Source organism: Podarcis gaigeae (assembly GCF_964106915.1).
Source record: "Podarcis gaigeae genome assembly, chromosome: 9".
NCBI classification, from domain to species: Eukaryota; Metazoa; Chordata; class Lepidosauria; order Squamata; family Lacertidae; genus Podarcis; species Podarcis gaigeae.
Genome location: NC_139685.1, coordinates 12573628 through 12590987, shown reverse-complemented (window position 1 = coordinate 12590987; position 17360 = coordinate 12573628). Strand labels below are relative to the sequence as shown.

The window sequence follows — 17360 nt, the reverse complement described above, 5'->3', positions numbered from 1 at the left end:
CCGTACCTTCCATCAGTTCCCTTTGCCCCACCAATGCCGCCCCACACACCCAGCGGTCTTCGGAGATTACATGCCTTGCCTCAGGCGCTCCCTCCCCCTCTAAGTACTCAGGTTTCCTGGAAAGGGCATCCGCTCTCACGTTCTCTGAACCTGGCACGTAACGAATCTCAAAGTGGAATTTGGAGAACTCCTGGGCCCATCGCACTTGTCTCTGGTTCAGGACACGGGCTGTTCTCCAATATTCCAGATTTTTGTGGTCAGTTCGGACTTGAACCTTGTGTTGCGCCCCAATCAGCAAGTGCCGCCATTTCCGGAATGCTTCATGAATGGCGAGCAGTTCTCTGTCGTACACTGTGTAGTTCCTCTCGGATTTGTTCAATTTCCGCGAAAAGAATGCACACGGTCTCCATTCCGACGTATCCTTTCCCGGCTGGAGAAGCACGGCCCCCACTGCTCGGTCTGACGCGTCAGTCTCCACTCTCATTGGTTGTTGTAGATCCACGTGCAGAAGCTGTTCTTCCGACGCAAACGCCTGCTTTAGGCGTTCGAACGCCCGCTGCGCTTCTTCCGTCCAAACAAATTTCTTTTTGCTACTAAGACAATCTGTGATGGGCGCGGTCAAATGGGCAAAGTTTTTGATGAACTTCCTATAGAAGTTTCCGAACCCCAGGAACCTTTGCACGTCCTTCTTGGTCTTTGGTGTTTTCCATTCCAGTACCGCTTGAACCTTGCTGGGATCCATGGCCAATCCCTTGTCAGACAACCGGTACCCCAGGAATTCCACCTCCCTAGTATGAAACTGACACTTCTCCAGTTTCACCCACAGCCGGTTTTCTCGCAGTTTGCTCAGTACCTCTCTTACATCTCGCACATGCTGCTCCTCATTCTCTGAGTACACCAGGACGTCATCTAAGAACGCTACGCAGTTCTTGTAGAGCAATGGCCCCAGGACGTGATTCATGAATGATTGAAAGCAGGCGGAGCCTCCTTGTAATCCGAAAGGCATAACGAGGTACTCAAACGCCCCCAAGGGGGTGAACATAGTGGTCTTCCACTCATCCCCCTTCCTCACACGTATCAAGTTATATGCCCCCCTAAGGTCCAGCTTGGTAAAAATCTTCCCTTTTCTCACCTGTGTCAGAATGTCATCAATTCTAGGCATAGGGAAAGTCACTGGTTCTGACACTGCATTCAGGGACCTGAAATCACACACAAGTCTGGGCTTGCCCGTGTTTTTTTTGTCCACAAAGAACACTGGACTGCCCCCCACCGCTCGTGACTCTCTGATGAAACCTCTCTTGAGATTCTTGTCAATGAACTCCCTTAACTCCTGCATCTCACTGTCTGACATTGCATACAGCTTCCCCACTGGCAATTGTGCTCCTGGGAGTAAGGTAATTTGACAGTCAAAGGGTCTGTGCGGGGGCAATTTATCCGCTTCCTTTTCGCTGAATACGTCAATCAAGTCAGCGTATTGTGGTGGCACCTTCCCCTTGTCCATCACTTCCACCCCTGCTAGAGTGGCCCTGCTGCCTGCCTGGGCCTCTCCCTCCTTGCAGTGTTCTAGGCAATGTGCTGATCCAAAGGAAACCACGCGCTGATGCCAGCCTACTAGCGGATCATGTAGTGCCAGCCAGCTCATTCCCAAGATAATAGGGGCTCCTCCCAGGGTGGCTACGTTAAACGCTATCAGTTCTGTGTGCCGTGCCACCCTCATTATCATTGGTACAGTCTGTTGGCTCACTTCTCCTCCCAACAGCTCCCTCCCATCAATCGTGGTAACCTGCAAAGGCTTACTTAATGGGATAGTCTGTATCTGGTGCTCAGCTGCAAACTCCTTACTCATGAAATTACATGAGCTACCTGAGTCCAATAGCGCTCTTATCTTTAGTGGGTGTCCGTTTGCCAGTTCCAGCAACACCTCTATCACAAGTGCTGGTCTTGGGGGTTCCGGCGTGGGCACGTTCACTACTCCCTGGCCTGGCTGCTGTGCCCCGATGTTGGCAACCAGGCGTTGGCTTTTACTTGCTCCTTCAGTTCATCCTCCTCCTTCCCCCCAACAGTTCCTGCCATCCCTTGCCATTCCTTCCTTTGCGGACAGACTCTGGCAAAGTGACCTGGCTGTTGGCAGAGATAGCATCTCTTGCCGCTCTTTCCCTCCTTCTTCCGCCCTTCACTGGTGTTTGAAACTGTGCGCGCGCGCGCTGCTCCAAGTTCCATCGGCTCTGCTGGCGGGAAAGGCTGCTCCGGAATCTCTGGAATGCGGAAGTCCTTCCAACGTTCCCCCTTTCCTTCCCGCTTTTCCAAAGCTCTAGCCTCCTGGCGTGCTCCTATGGACAGCGCTGATTTAGTCAGCTGGTCCATAGACTCCGCCCTAGGCGCCCGGGAAAGTTCATCTTTCACTGCCGGAGAGAGACCTTCTTCAAATAGCATTTGAATAGGTTCACTAGCAAGGTTCCACCCCAGTCTATGAATCAGCATGGTGAACTCAGTCCAGTACTCACGTACAGATCGGCTCCCCTGTTTACAAGCCATCAACTCCCTGCGCACCATCCCCTGCTCAATCTCGCTGGAAAACATCAAGTCCATGGCGCGAAAAAACTTCATTGTGTCCTTTAAGATTTCATTATTGGCTGCCATCAGGGGGCGAACCCAGTCCCTCGCCCCTCCCTCTAGATGGCCAATCACGTACGCCACTCTAGAGTTCTCATCGGGGAAGTCATCAAACAGTAGATTGAGAGCATATTGCATCTCTGTTCTAAAGGCTTGATAGTTCCTGGGATTCCCCCCAAATTTCTGCACCAATCCAGGCACCCTTCTGGCAAGTGGGGTGGTTTTCCCCTTATCTGCATCTTGAGCCCTCCTCTCCTCCAGCCTCGCCGTTTGCAGTGCGAGCTGGACCTCCAACGCCCTGTACCTTTCTTCCAGGCTTGGATCTGCTCCAGCTCCAGCTGCCCCGGTTCCTGCTGGTTCACTCATGATGCCCTCTGCTTGCACAAACAGCTTTCGGAGACTGTCAGATTGCTGTGATGGGATAATGAGCTGCTTGTGCGTAAAAGCTTGATCCCGCTGGGGTTTGGCCGGTCATCCAAACCCAGGGACTAACGGAGCCCCCAAAAGCATGACTCCGTCAGTCGCTGGTAGAATCTGACAGTGGGCGTCTACGGAACTTACGCCAACATAAAAGCTGTTTGACGGACATGCGCTTTCGTGACTCTCTGCGTGACAGTTTCCGGCGAAGGGAGGGAATTCCTAAAGGGGGTCTAGTTACCTCTTCACTATTCTCACTAGAAGCGTCTGAGAGCCTCCCCTCCGCTGTAACTCCTGCACTCCCCCTGCTGGTTCCTGCTTCTGCTGCAGAGTCTCTCCTACTCTGCTGGAGCCTGTCCAGCACCTCTAACTCCGATGGCAGTTCCCTGACAGTCAGCTACAGAATGGAAAATGAGATTGCTTATAAAAGTGTACTTACATTTTTGCTTCCTAAAGGCAGATTAATTTATAAGAGTATGTTGGTTTTTTTGCAGCTCCAGAGACCTTGATGAGAGCACTTGAGCTTTTGAATTACCTAGCTGCTTTAAATGACGATGGAGACTTGACTGAACTGGGATCCATGATGGCAGAATTTCCTCTCGATCCACAGCTGGCTAAAATGGTTATAGCAAGTTGCGACTACAACTGTTCTAATGAGATTCTATCTATTACTGCCATGCTGTCAGGTAATAGCAGGGACAGAGATGCCAATCAAAACACAGATCTCCAGTTAGGGGAAGCTTGTATTATTGTTCCTGCAACAGGACTTATAACTTCTAAAAAGTTTGAACTGTGCCTTTCCAAGTTATTGTATAGCGTGATACATAATGGAGTAAAGTTTATAAATGAAATCAACACTGAAGCTAAAGAAGTCATTGTGTGTGAAATGGTCTAACTTCTCTCATGGCAGCAAAAAAATATACCTACTAAGGATTCCAGATCATAGGAGTTCATTTCTGTCTCTTAAATTTTTAACTTATGCCCATTTTTTTTGTTACCAAGTGATTGATAGTCATAATAATCCACTTTATTTTCAGCCCTTTAACTTGTGGTCGCCACTTACATAGCTAGTATGTACCAGTTTTTCTGTAGAAGAATCCTAGCATAAACGTCTCAGGTTTTCATTGATAAAAGGGAATGCCAGGCGGAGAAAACATTTTCTTAGCATTAACGCGTCACAGTTTATTAAAGGGTGGCCGATGCAGAAATTGTAGTGTGGACTTGTCTGAACAGCAGTCTTTTGTTACCGTGGACAAGTTTTCATTAGGGCTGGAATCCAAAGAGCTGCCTGGATGGATCCGAGGACTTGGGCCTGCTTAGTGGGATTTTTAAAACTTTTGAGAAGCATCCCCAGCCATATCGCATGCTGCTTTTGAAAGTTGACTTCAGTTTCAAAAGTGGTTTGCACAGGGATGCTGCTGTTTGAGAAGCTCAAGCCCGGAGCCCTGTTGGACATGTGGAACTAGTATTTTCTTTGGGTACCAGCCTAAACCTTTAAAAATAACCTGCTCAGAATCTGTGCAGGTAAGGCAAGAAATACATATTTTGTATGAGCTGAAACCTTTCCCATAGTAGCTTCTCATCGTATTGTACATTCAACAAGATGGCAACAAGATGGCAAGTAAGATAAAGGTTTTGAGTAAGACAACCCATCACTTTATTATTGCAGCGTATTAACAATATTTTTCAAAAAGCAAGCTACAATGTTTATTGCAGAATTTTGACAGTTCAGACTCAGAGCAGCTGGGCAGGGCAGAATCTAATTGTTTCATGTAAATTGTTTTTTTATCTGCGGAGGTGGTGGAAGGTGGCTGCCTGGCTTTTTATGCCATGAATTTCCATCAAACCAAGCAACGACTTGATGCGAGCTCTTGCTTCCAACTGCATAGTATTAATTTCTTTAACTGCATATGTCAATATTTTGAAGGAAGACATTTTACTTTAACCTTGCCCTCTGCAAATATTTAACAAAATATTCATACCTTCATGCTTTTAAAATTAAGAATGGGTGCACTCATTATTTGTTACAGTATTTTATTACTAGCACCCAATCTTAAAAAAAAAATTCTTATTCTAAGGGATAGCTATTTTCTTGGATGCAGTTAAGGTGCAATATTCTAAAATCATGTTGCTTTCTAAAGTGTCGCCAACAGAATCAGTAAACAAAATTACAGTGAGCAAAATGTGAAGGGAGACATGACACCCTGGGTTTAGAGTACAGGACTATACCAGTCTACTCAGAAGTAAGTCACCCTGAGTTCCAGGTGTGTGGGTATAGATGTGTGCAAACAATTAAATGGACACAAGTGTTAGCTAAAATGAAATACGAAATAGTACTGCTTACCAAAGCTACCCAAACTGAAGTAATTTTGATTCTTTAAACTAAAGCCATAATAAGATGCCTTTAAGCAGATGATAAAAAGTACAGCTTTTCATTCTACAACTTGCAGTAAGAATACAACTAAATTTTATTTGTAAATACTAGTTATTACATCAGTGAATTAATGGCTTTTTGCCATAATGCTTTTTATTAGCCTTAGAGCCAAATAATTCAAATATTTTTCTGTCTTTGGAGTACTCTATTTTGTAGAATAGACTTTGGTTCATAGTTTTTTTTCAAATTACACACTGTAAACAGTGTGGCTCTTGCAGTACTTCGGTTGGCATATTGAAGTTGTGCAGAATATTCAATTTCCGTATTGTTATCAATCTTTTCCCAGTGTGTCTGCGCAGTTAGGAGGCTGATAGATCAATTTAAAAGTTGTGTGTATTACTTATTTTAAAAAATAGTGATAGGAACCTTTACAAGCTTTGGTTGTGACCGAAGCAAAAATACCATGAAGTTTAAATGGCAGGTAGACATTCATTCTTGTTCTTTCATCATCCATTATGTTTGGTTTTAGTTAAACACATGTGTTTAGTTTTTAAATGGAAAATTTGCACAAAATTTCTAGGGAAAAGACTTTGAAACATGTATGAAAAACATATACATAATTTCTATAAGTCAGAGAAGCTTGTGCTAGCATCAAATGAGCTGCTTTATGGAGTGTTTACCTACTATAAAGAGTAAAATCACTACTTGTGGTTATTAATTACCCTTCATTTTGACATTTTAAATTAAATCAGAAAAAATGCATTGTTTAAAGAGTTCAATGTGTAAAGAGCACTAGTAGAGTCACAGTGCACTAAATTCAGATTTGCTTGTTAAGGTCTGAAAAAGCTGCTGAGCAGTCTACCTTCCACCACTGCCGCAAACTTCAGAGCCCTGGACTGCTATACACGCGTATATACGTTTATATCTAAATATGCTTATTCACATATGTTTCTGTCTGCCAGTGCTGATAGCAATGCCTGCTGTTGGTGACAAAGGCATAATACATCTTAATATTCTCTTATGAGTAGATTAGGTGTCGGCATAACGTTTTACAAGGGTTGCTGTGTATCTTGGTCATTGGCCATAGGCTACTTATTTAAACATTCATTGGGTTGGATCCAGAGTTCCCAGGGGACATTCCTGCTAGAAGGGTGGGAAGCAGTTTTCTCATATTCTTCCTTCTCCCTGCAGTCCTCTGTGCCCCCAGAAAAAGGGTGGGGGTCCCTGGAATATGTGGGAACTGAAGGAGGTTGCAGAGAGAAGGGGGAATCAGTGAAAACCCTATCCCCCTTCCTCCATCTGGTATCAGTCCCTTCCGCAAGTGGAAGCATCTCTTTCATTTGAGGGAGGGACGCTGGATCTAATTCACTGTCTCCACCGCAAGGCAGAGCTATCAGCACTTGGTTTTGTACCGGGGTCACATGATCTTTCCATTACGTAACTGGAGCTTTGATGGCCTTCAGGATATATTTTTTTTGGTGCCTACTTCTAGTCAAAATAATCAGGCATTCTGTAGCTTTGAAACCCTCTTGTCTTGCAGATGTGGGTAGGTGTTGATGTACCAAATCAAGGTAGTAGACAGTCCAAGATGCAGTTGGAGGCCATCCTGCCCTGCCCTATGCTCTGTGAACTGACCTAGCTAGGCCTTGTTCCTCTATCTGTGAATGCGTGACTCATCGATATGGGCGTTTGTGTTGGGCCCATACCAACCTTGTTTAGTCCCACAGTGTTTTGTGCGCCCCACGGAAGCCAAGAAAGCGGCGGATGAGGCCAAGATGAGGTTCGCCCACATAGATGGAGATCATTTGACGTTGCTGAATGTCTACCATGCTTTCAAACAAAGTAAGTAGAAACTGGCGGGGCTGCTTGAGTTATTTGCTATAATAATTAATAATAATAATAATAATTTTTTATTTATACCCCGCCCATCTGGCTGAGTTTCCCCAGCCACTCTGGGCGGCTCCCAATCAAGTGTTAAAAACAATACAGCATTAAATATTAAAAACTTCTCTAAACAGGGCTGCCTTCAGATATATTTTAAAAATAAGATAGCTGCTTATTTCCTTCACATCTGAAGGGAGGGTGTTCCACAGGGCGGGCGCCACTACTGAGAAGGCCCTCTGTCTGGTTCCCTGTAACCTCACTTCTCGCAATGAGGGAACCGACAGAAGGCCCTCGGCGCTGGACCTCAGTGTCCGGGCTGAACGATGGGGGTGGAGACGCTCCTTCAGGTATGCAAGACCAAGGCCGTTTAGGGCTTTAAAGGTCAGCACCAACACTTTGAATTGTGCCCGGAAACGTACTGGGAACCAATGCAGATCTCTCAGGACCGGTGTTATGTGGTCCCGGCTGATATATAGTGTTGACAATCTGATAGGTCTGTATTCACTCCTGCTGTAGATCTTCCTCTACTGCATTGTTACACGCTACTGCTTATAAAAGAGAGATTATCTGTAGGATGAAATACTTTTAGCCAGTGTGGCATAGCGGATAATAGACTGTGTACAAATCAGGAAGTGCCTAGTGATGATAGTAGTAGTAGTAGTAAAGATAAAGGGACCCCTGGCTGTTAAGTCCAGTCGCAGACGACTCTGGGGTTGTGGCGCTCATCTTGCTCTATAGGCCGAGGGAGCCGGCGTTTGTCTGCAGACACTTCCGGATCATGTGGCCAGCATGACTAAGCCACTTCTGGCGAACCAGAGCAGCATACAGAAATGCCATTTACCTTCCCGCTGGGGTGGTACCTATTTATCTACTTTGCCGTGCTTTCGAACTGCTAGGTTGGCAGGAGCAGGGACCGAGCAACGGGAGCTCAACCCGTCGCGGGGATTTGAACCACCGACCTTCTGACCGGCAACCCCTAGGCTCTCTGGTTTAACCCACAGCACCACCCACGTCCCATGTAGTAGTAGTAGATTGTTGTTGTTGTTGTTATTTATATGCCACCCATTTTACTGTGTCGCCCCAGCTACTTTGGCAGCTTCCAACAAATTAAAATACAGTAAGACATTGCACATTAAAAACTTCCCTCTGTCCCACGGTTTCAGCATACGCTTTCCCTCTGCACCAACGGAATAACAAAACTTAAAAATAAGGCAAAACCTTAAAGTAATTGTAAAATGTAGTTTGGGACGCAGGTGGCGCTGTGGGTTAAAGCCTCAGCGCCTAGGACTTGCCGATCGAAAGGTCAGCGGTTCGAATCCCTGCGGCGGGGTGCGCTCCCGCTGCTCGGTCCCAGCGCCTGCCAACCTAGCAGTTCGAAAGCACCTCCGGGTGCAAGTAGATAAATAGGGACCGCTTACCAGCGGGAAGGTAAACGGCGTTTCCGTGTGCGGCTCTGGCTCGCCAGAGCAGCGATGTCACGCTGGCCATGTGACCCGGAAGTGTCTCCGGACAGCGCTGGCCCCTGGCCTCTTGAGTGAGATGGGCGCACAACCCCAGAGTCTGTCAAGACTGGCCCGTACGGGCAGGGGTACCTTTACCTTTACCTTTAAAATGTAGTTTGTGTGGTGACCTAAATAATTGCTAAGTAAAAGTCGAAGGGACCTTGGCCCCTAGGAGTTGGCTCCTAGGAGTTTGAGTCGGGCAGCAATCCTTCACTGGCCCTGAGGCCTCTGTTAAACATATGTGGCTTTTGAAGATGAACTGTGATGCCTGGAGTGGTGGTTATTCTCTATAATAAGGCCAATATTATTATGCGCTGGGCTGGACATTACAACTTTGAGTGTATTTTGTGTGTGTGGCTCCACTTTCTTCAAAAATAATCTATTTCACACTTATTCTAAAGTTTTCATGTATATTTCACTATATTTACTGGACTGTGTTATTCGGGACTGCTACACTTCACAAGCATTATCTTAGTAATCTTTACAGCAATAACACCAGGCAAAGGCAAACTTGGCCCTCCAGATGTTTTGGGACTACAACTCCCATAGTCCCTGACCACTGGTCCTGTTAGCTAGGGGTGATGGGAGTTGTAGTCCCAAAACATCTGGAGGGCCAAGTTTGCCTATGCCTGGTGTTATTGCTGTAAAGATTACTAAGAAGTGTAGCAATCCCCTGGCACTATAATTGTGACCCTAGATCTCATGCATTAGCAACCAGTCTAATACTGTGCCCCCAATTCCCATTCCTTCAAGTCTACCCAGAAGGATATCATAGTTGTAATGAATACTGCTGAGAGGATCAGGAAAACCATTATGGTCTCTTATCTCCTAGTGCACATCATCCAAATCAAAAGTAAAAAAATAAATAAATAATAAATTCACATGCTGCCTAACACAGATAAATCCCGTGTTTAACCCTAACTTCACTCTGGATAAATTTATATTTGTTTTGAAAATCCATATGAAATTGCTGTAATATAGTGTGAGAGGACATCACATCTAGATAGTAGAAAATAATATTTGGCTGCCTGGGACTGCCAGAATTTGAGGACCCCTGGCTAGATTTAAAAGGAAATATTTAATGTATTTTTCTGCTCATGACTGAAATGAAATTAAGTCTGAGTGTTCTGTTAATAAGAGACCAATCAATCTCCGTTATTTAGAGATCCTGGATGTTAAATTGGTGAGGAGGACATTAATGGCTCAAAGTTGGAATTTTTGTTAGGGACATTCTGAGAATCTCTAGGTGGGGAGGGGGAAAAGTGAACTGGAATTCTAGATTAAAATGCAGACTCAAAACGTATTGTACTCCTGAATATGAGGCCAGTTGCAGCTAGCTGAAGTGCCTGAGCTTTGGAATGCTACAATTATTCTGAATGACACTGAGTAATGGGTAGATAGGTGCTCATTCAGAAGACAGAGTATTTGTGATAACTTTGTCACAGGGATATTGTTTGCTTCTTGAGTGTTGTCTGTACTAATGCATTCAATCTTCCACTAACATCACTCTTTAGTCAAGTCTATGTAAGAAGTAAGACCAAGATCACAGTGACAAGAGAAGATAAACCAATTCTCTCTTCCAAAGAATTACTGTGAATGACACCCTAGCTTTCAATTCTTATTTTCTATCAATGGCTTTCATGTCAAAACTGATCCCTATCTCTATGAAATAGTAAATTACTCAGCTTCCTGACACAGAATTTACCTGACACAGAGGTTGCACTTCCTTGCATAATCTGTAAATTAAAATTTGAAAATAGTGGCTTGGCAGATGGGGAAATAGCTCAAAATAGATTCGCTCTTCTCCCAAGTAGTTGAAATAAGCAAAAGCGAAGAGCTTTTAATGTTAAAATGGAAGATCAGAAGTGTAAGGGCAGGTACCAGTTGGATTTTACTGTGAGAATTCTGTGGTAGAAAATGTGTTCCTTATGGTTTGAAGTTTTATAGTTACAGGCTGACTATTTATTCATTTGTATCACAGCTGTTATGCACATTCTTTATCTATAGTTTGAATATCCCTGTGTAGATAGATGGTCTTCAGATTTTTTCAGCAGGGCAGATCTGTTCTATTTGATAATACCAGCACATTTCCACATTGAAAGAATGTGAATGGCTGGTAAAATTGCAGTATTCCTTGGGCTTCATGGTACTTAGCGCTTGTGTTTACTTATGTGGGATCTTCCTCTTTGTGCATTCAAAGCTTGTGTGATCAGAGTGAGAGGGGGAGAGTTGGCCTACCTTCTCTGGCATATGCCCATCACCAGCTTCATTCATTGCCTTCCACATTTTGGAAAGTGAAATTCTCCACATGAAAGATTAGGGTTCTAAATTGTGCAGGGAGCCTGCAGGAATGCGGCAGACTGATCCAACAGGCTCATCGGCTCTCACTGTAATGCAATGGTGTGTCTTTGTTTCTAAAAGAATAACTGGAGAGGGATATTGTCCCATGCAATTGCACTGGTCAATCCAACAGGCAATGTTGTGTGCATGTAGCCCTCTTTAGAAAGTTGAAATAGTACTAACTGGGTATTTGTGTGCATTTGTGAATGCACATTTTTCTAAACTTCCTTCAGAAAGGACTAGGATTGCATAATTCCAGCTGCTGTACCTGTGTGCTAATGGATCAGAATAAATGTTCTTTAGACATTTTTTTTTCCTAGAAAGTAGCAGCTGTCATCCACTCCTTAGCCTGAAAACAGCTAGTTTGTTCATATATGCTATGACAAAATCTAGAAATGAGACACGTATAGAACTTTTTAAAAAATAACCCATTGGTTGTACTACCCTATAATGCCTTTCTACTGTTTACCTTTACCTTTTCTTCCATCAGATTTCTTAGTATCTCCTTGAGCTAATTTTTGAAAAACTTAGCAATTTAGTAGTCTTTATTTTCTTTGTGGTCCCTGGTCTCCCCCCCCCCCCCCCAAATTCTAGCCACTGCAGTTCTTGCCCACTTGTCTTTGTAATCTTATTTACCTACTGCGGACGCAAATTAAGAGCAGCTGGAAAGGTGTAGCAGTTGCTGTTTAAATAAAACAGTGTCATTCGGGTTTTTAATCGGTTCAGTGGGTTGACCATTCAGCTGGTTTCTCTTTGTGTACTTGTTTTAATTTGGTAAAATGTTCATTTTTAGATGATTCATGACTTTTTTTTAACATTGCAGATCATGAATCGGTTCAGTGGTGTTATGACAACTTCATTAACTACAGGTCCCTGATGTCTGCAGACAATGTACGCCAACAGCTGTCACGAATCATGGACAGATTTAATTTGCCGCGTAGAAGCACAGACTTCACAAGCAGGGACTATTACATCAATATTAGGAAGGCTTTGGTTACTGGTTACTTCATGCAGGTATGTTGCATATAAAATACACGGAAATCTGCAATTCTCCACCCCTTCAAAATGATTAAAAATGTGTTTAGTATTTAGCTATGATTTATACAACCTGATTATTGGGCAACTCTGATAGACAGGCAAATAGCATAGGGAAATTCTGAAACGGCACATTTTGAAAAGTACCCCTCTCTCTGTCTCTCCATCCGTTAAAATAGAGACTGTGAGGCTCCTTAAGATTGGGACCTGTCTGTTTTCTCATGCAATTATTTACATTGGTGGCACTATGCTGGTTAGTTTTTGCCTCTGGTAGTTGCCTCCTTGCAGAGTAGATACTCATTTCTAAAATAAAAACACATATTTTGTTTAATGAAAGATTTAAGAGATTATAAAAAACAGGCAGGCTTTTAAATTTCATAATTTTAGAAATGTGACCGGGGGTGGGGAGTTCTAATTATATGTTATATATGGGTAAATTATTATAGCTGGATGCTTTGGTTTAATGTTTGCTTAAGTTTTGACCTATAGTCTACAACTGAACTGTTGTGGAACAGCTGGATCCCTACTTTATTAAGTGCAGGTTGGGCCATAGTGAATGAAAGCCAGTTGTATATTAAAAGTGGTCACTCAATAATGCAAGAACAGCCCTTCTGGATCAGACCAAAGGCCCAGAAGTCCACATTCCTGTTCTCACAGTGACCAACCCTTGGGAAACCCACAAGTGGTTTATAATGAGTTTAAGCCAGAATATGAGCTACCATTTTAATAGAATGCAGATTATCTAACCCAGTTACAGGGAGTTTAAAAGCAAGGAATTGTCCCATTTGCACAAGGTCTTCTTCTGTTCCAGTGGGTCACCCTTAATCCCCCAGAACAGAATTACAGAATTGGGTGGGGACATGTAAGGAGAGGAACTCTGTTGTACAAGCAAAAGCCATTGCATGAATGTTTATAGATACAACCCTTAAGAATCTACCTGAGATTTGGGATTGGAGCAACTGTGGCAGATCTGCCTTGCACTAAATTATTTAACTCTTGGCTGAATACAAGGGTTGCATCTCTGTTTTCTAATGCTTAATTCTATTGCTCATATTTTCATCCCCCCCCCCCCCGTTTTAATTGTTGTTATAAATACGTGCTGCTTTAGACTCTAAATAGCATTACATTTCAGATTATCTTCATATTATAATTTCATATTTCCAATTATTTTAGGAGATGTTTAATTTGTCCAGAATTCAAGCCTGTGTTCCGAGGCTGGAAAATGCCCTGTTGCCATGTATGGGTTTGCAGCATAGCTATCAACTTTTCCCTTTTCTTGCGAGGAATCCTATTCGGAATAAGGGAATTTCCCTTTAAAAAAGGGAAACGTTGACAGCTATGGTTTGAAGGTTGTTCCGCAGTTGCGGTTTGGGGTGGCCAAGCTTTGATAGAGAGTTGCCGGTGCAATAACAGCCAAACAACACCTAGATTTTCCATATTTTCCAAGAGGTTTAGTATGATGGGCGAAGCATAGCAGGCATCACATTTCTGATGTGAGTGTGAATGTTGTCTATATAGGTGGCACATTTGGAACGGACAGGACACTATCTAACAGTGAAGGACAACCAGGTAGTGCAGTTGCATCCTTCCACAGTTCTTGATCACAAGCCTGAGTGGGTACTTTACAACGAATTTGTTCTTACCACGAAGAACTACATCCGCACTTGTACAGACATCAAGCCAGAATGGTAAGCCACCTTCTTCAAAACTGTGTCTTTTTTCTCTCAACACATTACTAATTTTAAAAGTACATTTTCACGTATGTTTTTATGAAAGTTTCCTGAGAGCTGTAAGGAAAAACAAAAAGGATTTTGGAGCCCTAGGCTACTAACAACACTAATTAAAAACCTCGCTTGAAACATCTCCTTTCTGGATCTTCAGTTTCAATTATGCTTACAAAAAACCGTGTTGTCTCTTTCCTTGTTCAAATGGCTGGTTATATACATTCGCCTACCTGGAAGTTGGAAAGCCCGGCCTTTCTGCTGTAAACAGAAGTTAGGTTCCTTTTATGTTTTGCAGCAGCAGAAGTGAGCAAGCAAGCAGGTTTTTAAAAAGAAACTTGTATTGAGGAGTGCTTGTTACTACAGATATTGGGAGCTGGGTAGAGTTTCTGAATTTCTGAGCTTGATTTAAAACACTGCCAGCTTTTCTCACAGTGGTTAAGGGTGTTGAAACGCTAAAGAAATCATACTGAAAGTGATGGTGGTCTTAACAGAAGAGAGCAAGTGTGCAATTGTGCAGTCCACTCCTTTAATCCTAGTTAAGGGACAAGCTCACATTACACCTGCAAGTGCCCCCCTTTTTTTTTTACATTTACAAATGTTTCCAAGTTGCTATTTTCCTATTTGTTTAATGTTCTGTCAGTAGCCACATGTATGCTACCTTTTGCGCATGCAATTTTGATTAGGCTTGATAAGTAATACTTGAATACATACGGAATTTCGACTGACAATTGAATAGCGGCCAAATCTCAATTGGAAAAAAGCAATGGTAACAAGACGTGTGTTCTGCTTTGATAGATAGTCTGGTCCCTGTGGAAGAGATCATGTTGCAGAAAGATCCAGAAGGGAATGAAAGCTTAGAAATAGGAGTCACTTTTGACTTCTGCATCTGCTTCTTTAAATAATGCCACCTTCATTCCCCCCACCCATTTATTATCCTCGTTTCTTTCGTAGCTGCACCTAGGATGTTGCCTTAGATTGGGTCAGACCACTGGTCCGTCAGTATTGCCTATACAGTGGTATCTCAGGTTACAGATGCTTCAGGTTACAGACTCCGCTAACCCAGAAATAGTACCTCGGGTTAAGAACTTTGCTTCAGGATGAGAACAGAAATCGTGCTTCGGTGGCGCGGCAGCAGCAGGAGGCCCCATTAGCTTAAGTGGTGCTTCAGGTTAAGAACAGTTTCAGGTTAAGAACAGACCTCCAGAACGAATTAAATACGTAACAAGAGGTACCACTGTATTCACTGGCAACAACTTTCCTGGGTTTCTTGCAGGAATGTTTTCCAGCTCTGTTTGGAGATTCCAGGGACTTATCCTGGAAACTTTTGCATGCAAAGCATGCGCTCCACCATCAGCTATGGTCTTTTTCCTTAGGCGAGAAATAGCAGAAATGACCTTTGCTCTTAGATTCACTGAGAGGTTATCACCATCAGCTTGGGCTTACTGTTACCCATCCTGCTTACATCTAAATTGTACAAATAGTCGTTAGCCTGCAAACCAGAACTGTGGAAACTGGTTTGTACATGCTTCCCAGTTATCCATATGCCCAGTTCATTTGTAATGGCAGATTATAAAACCAGGAAGTCAGGGTGGAAATTTGAATGCTTGACAGAAGGGAGCATGCATGCTTGAGGCCCATTCTCAATTCTCCAGCTGTGTTTTCAAGGGCTGGCAATATTGCATCTAAACCAGCTCATAGAATTTGACAATAGTGAGGCTTTTTGATAAATCACTTTTAAGGTTGATGCTCGTAATTTTAGCCCCAAATGTGAAAAAAAGAAGGAACAGAAAGAAGTGTTTGTTCCATTAAAGGCCCTGCGACAAGCCCCTTTGCTTTTCAGTAAAGCCATAATGTTTGTTCCTGTCGGTTCTAAAACGTCTGAATGCAGAGTCATTGTTCCTATATATTTTCATCATGCATTTGTATTATTGCCTGGAACTTGGCTTACAATCAGAGATTCCTTCTGTGATGCTGTACTCTTATCTATTATTTAATCTAGCTGTTGATAACTCATGTCTACACTGTTTACAACTACATAATTGACTTTTGGTTGAAGTATCCAAATCTTGTCTCCAACTTGCGTATTATTCCAAGTCAATAAAAGTTGACTTTTCATTTTAATGAATGGTAAAAACGGCTTTCTTCATATTACATATACACAAGATTTTTAAAAACCCTCCTGACAATCACTGCGTGTTACAAGCTTTTTGTTTAGATTGTTTGAATTTTGTTAAGTTTCAGAGTAGTAAGTATATATACTACTTGGAGATGCCTTTTATTTTGAAAAGCTCTTTTCAGAAGCATGGTTTTTTATACAGAAACTGGATTTCCATATTTCCAGGCATTATTAAGGAGATTGATAATCTAATTATCATAAGTAGATACTAATTGGGCCACTGCTATCGCCTGCATGATATTCAGATCTGTGCACAAGTGACAAACCTTTCTTTCTTTGGCAGGTTGGTGAAAATTGCCCCTCAATATTATGACATGAGCAATTTCCCACAGTGTGAAGCAAAGAGACAGTTGGACCGCATCATTGCCAAACTTCAGTCCAAGGAATACTCGCAGTACTGAATTTATTATTTGAATTGAAGTTGCTCAAGAGGACAGCTTTAAACAATAAATGAACTCTTAAGTTCCAAGTTGTGCTCTTTGCTTTGGTTCAATAATGGCCTTTATTTGAAAGCTTTTTAATTTTTCTTTTACAGTAAATATTCCATTCTGATTTCATAAATTAAACACGTATGCCTCCCTTTTGTGTTCACACTGTAGCTCATACTGGAAAAGCTGATCAATGTTTTGCAGTTTATTGAAAGTAGTTCTCTATATAAATATAAATATATAACAATGTTATAAGCATTTCTTTAGAAATGGTTGAAAATGCTTCTAAAATGTGATTATCGACCATGGCATGCATGATCGTTGTAATTGTTGACATTCCTTTTAGAAGTTGTGAAGTGTTACAACATGCTTATGTAGACACAATCTTCAGCTTCAGTACAGAGGTACTGACTTCAATAAAGTCTATTTATACTAACGTTTTGGCAAAGTAACTTACTGTTTCTGTGCCCTTGGTAAAGAAATGTTGATGACACATTCAGGTTGAAATTTTTCAATCTGTTGAACATAGTTTTCAGATACGTCTGATAAGTAAGATTTGTTCTTATGTATAGAGCAATGCTAGTAAGCCCATGCATATTGCTGTTGTGCAGGCATCCCCAACCTTTGGCCCTCCAGATGTTTTGGACTACAATTCCCATCATCCCTGACCAATGGTCCTATTAGCTAGGGATCATGGGAGTTGTAGGCCAAAACATCTGGAGGGCCGCAGGTTGGGGATGCCTGCTAATGTGTATCACATGTTATCCCATGCCAACTGCCTGACTATTTAAAAAAGGTCTATAAACTTGCAACCAGTGTTAGAAAGTCAGATATATAAGCTAGGCGCCAAGCCAAATGGTTCCTTAA

The 17360-nt window shown here is 42.7% G+C and overlaps 1 protein-coding gene across 1 annotated transcript in view; it reads left to right on the top strand.

Moving 5' to 3' along the window:
- The window catches only part of DHX15 (DEAH-box helicase 15), a 51926-nt gene extending 34997 nt beyond the window's left edge, over positions 1-16929 (top strand). The window contains exons 10-14 of the mRNA XM_083754940.1: positions 3525-3716; positions 7124-7246; positions 11954-12144; positions 13684-13853; positions 16349-16929. Of these exons, the coding sequence (XP_083611066.1) occupies positions 3525-3716; positions 7124-7246; positions 11954-12144; positions 13684-13853; positions 16349-16466 (794 nt within the window). The 3' untranslated portion in view covers positions 16467-16929. The remainder of the gene's footprint in view (positions 1-3524; positions 3717-7123; positions 7247-11953; positions 12145-13683; positions 13854-16348) is intronic.
- The last annotated feature ends 431 nt before the right edge of the window (positions 16930-17360 follow it).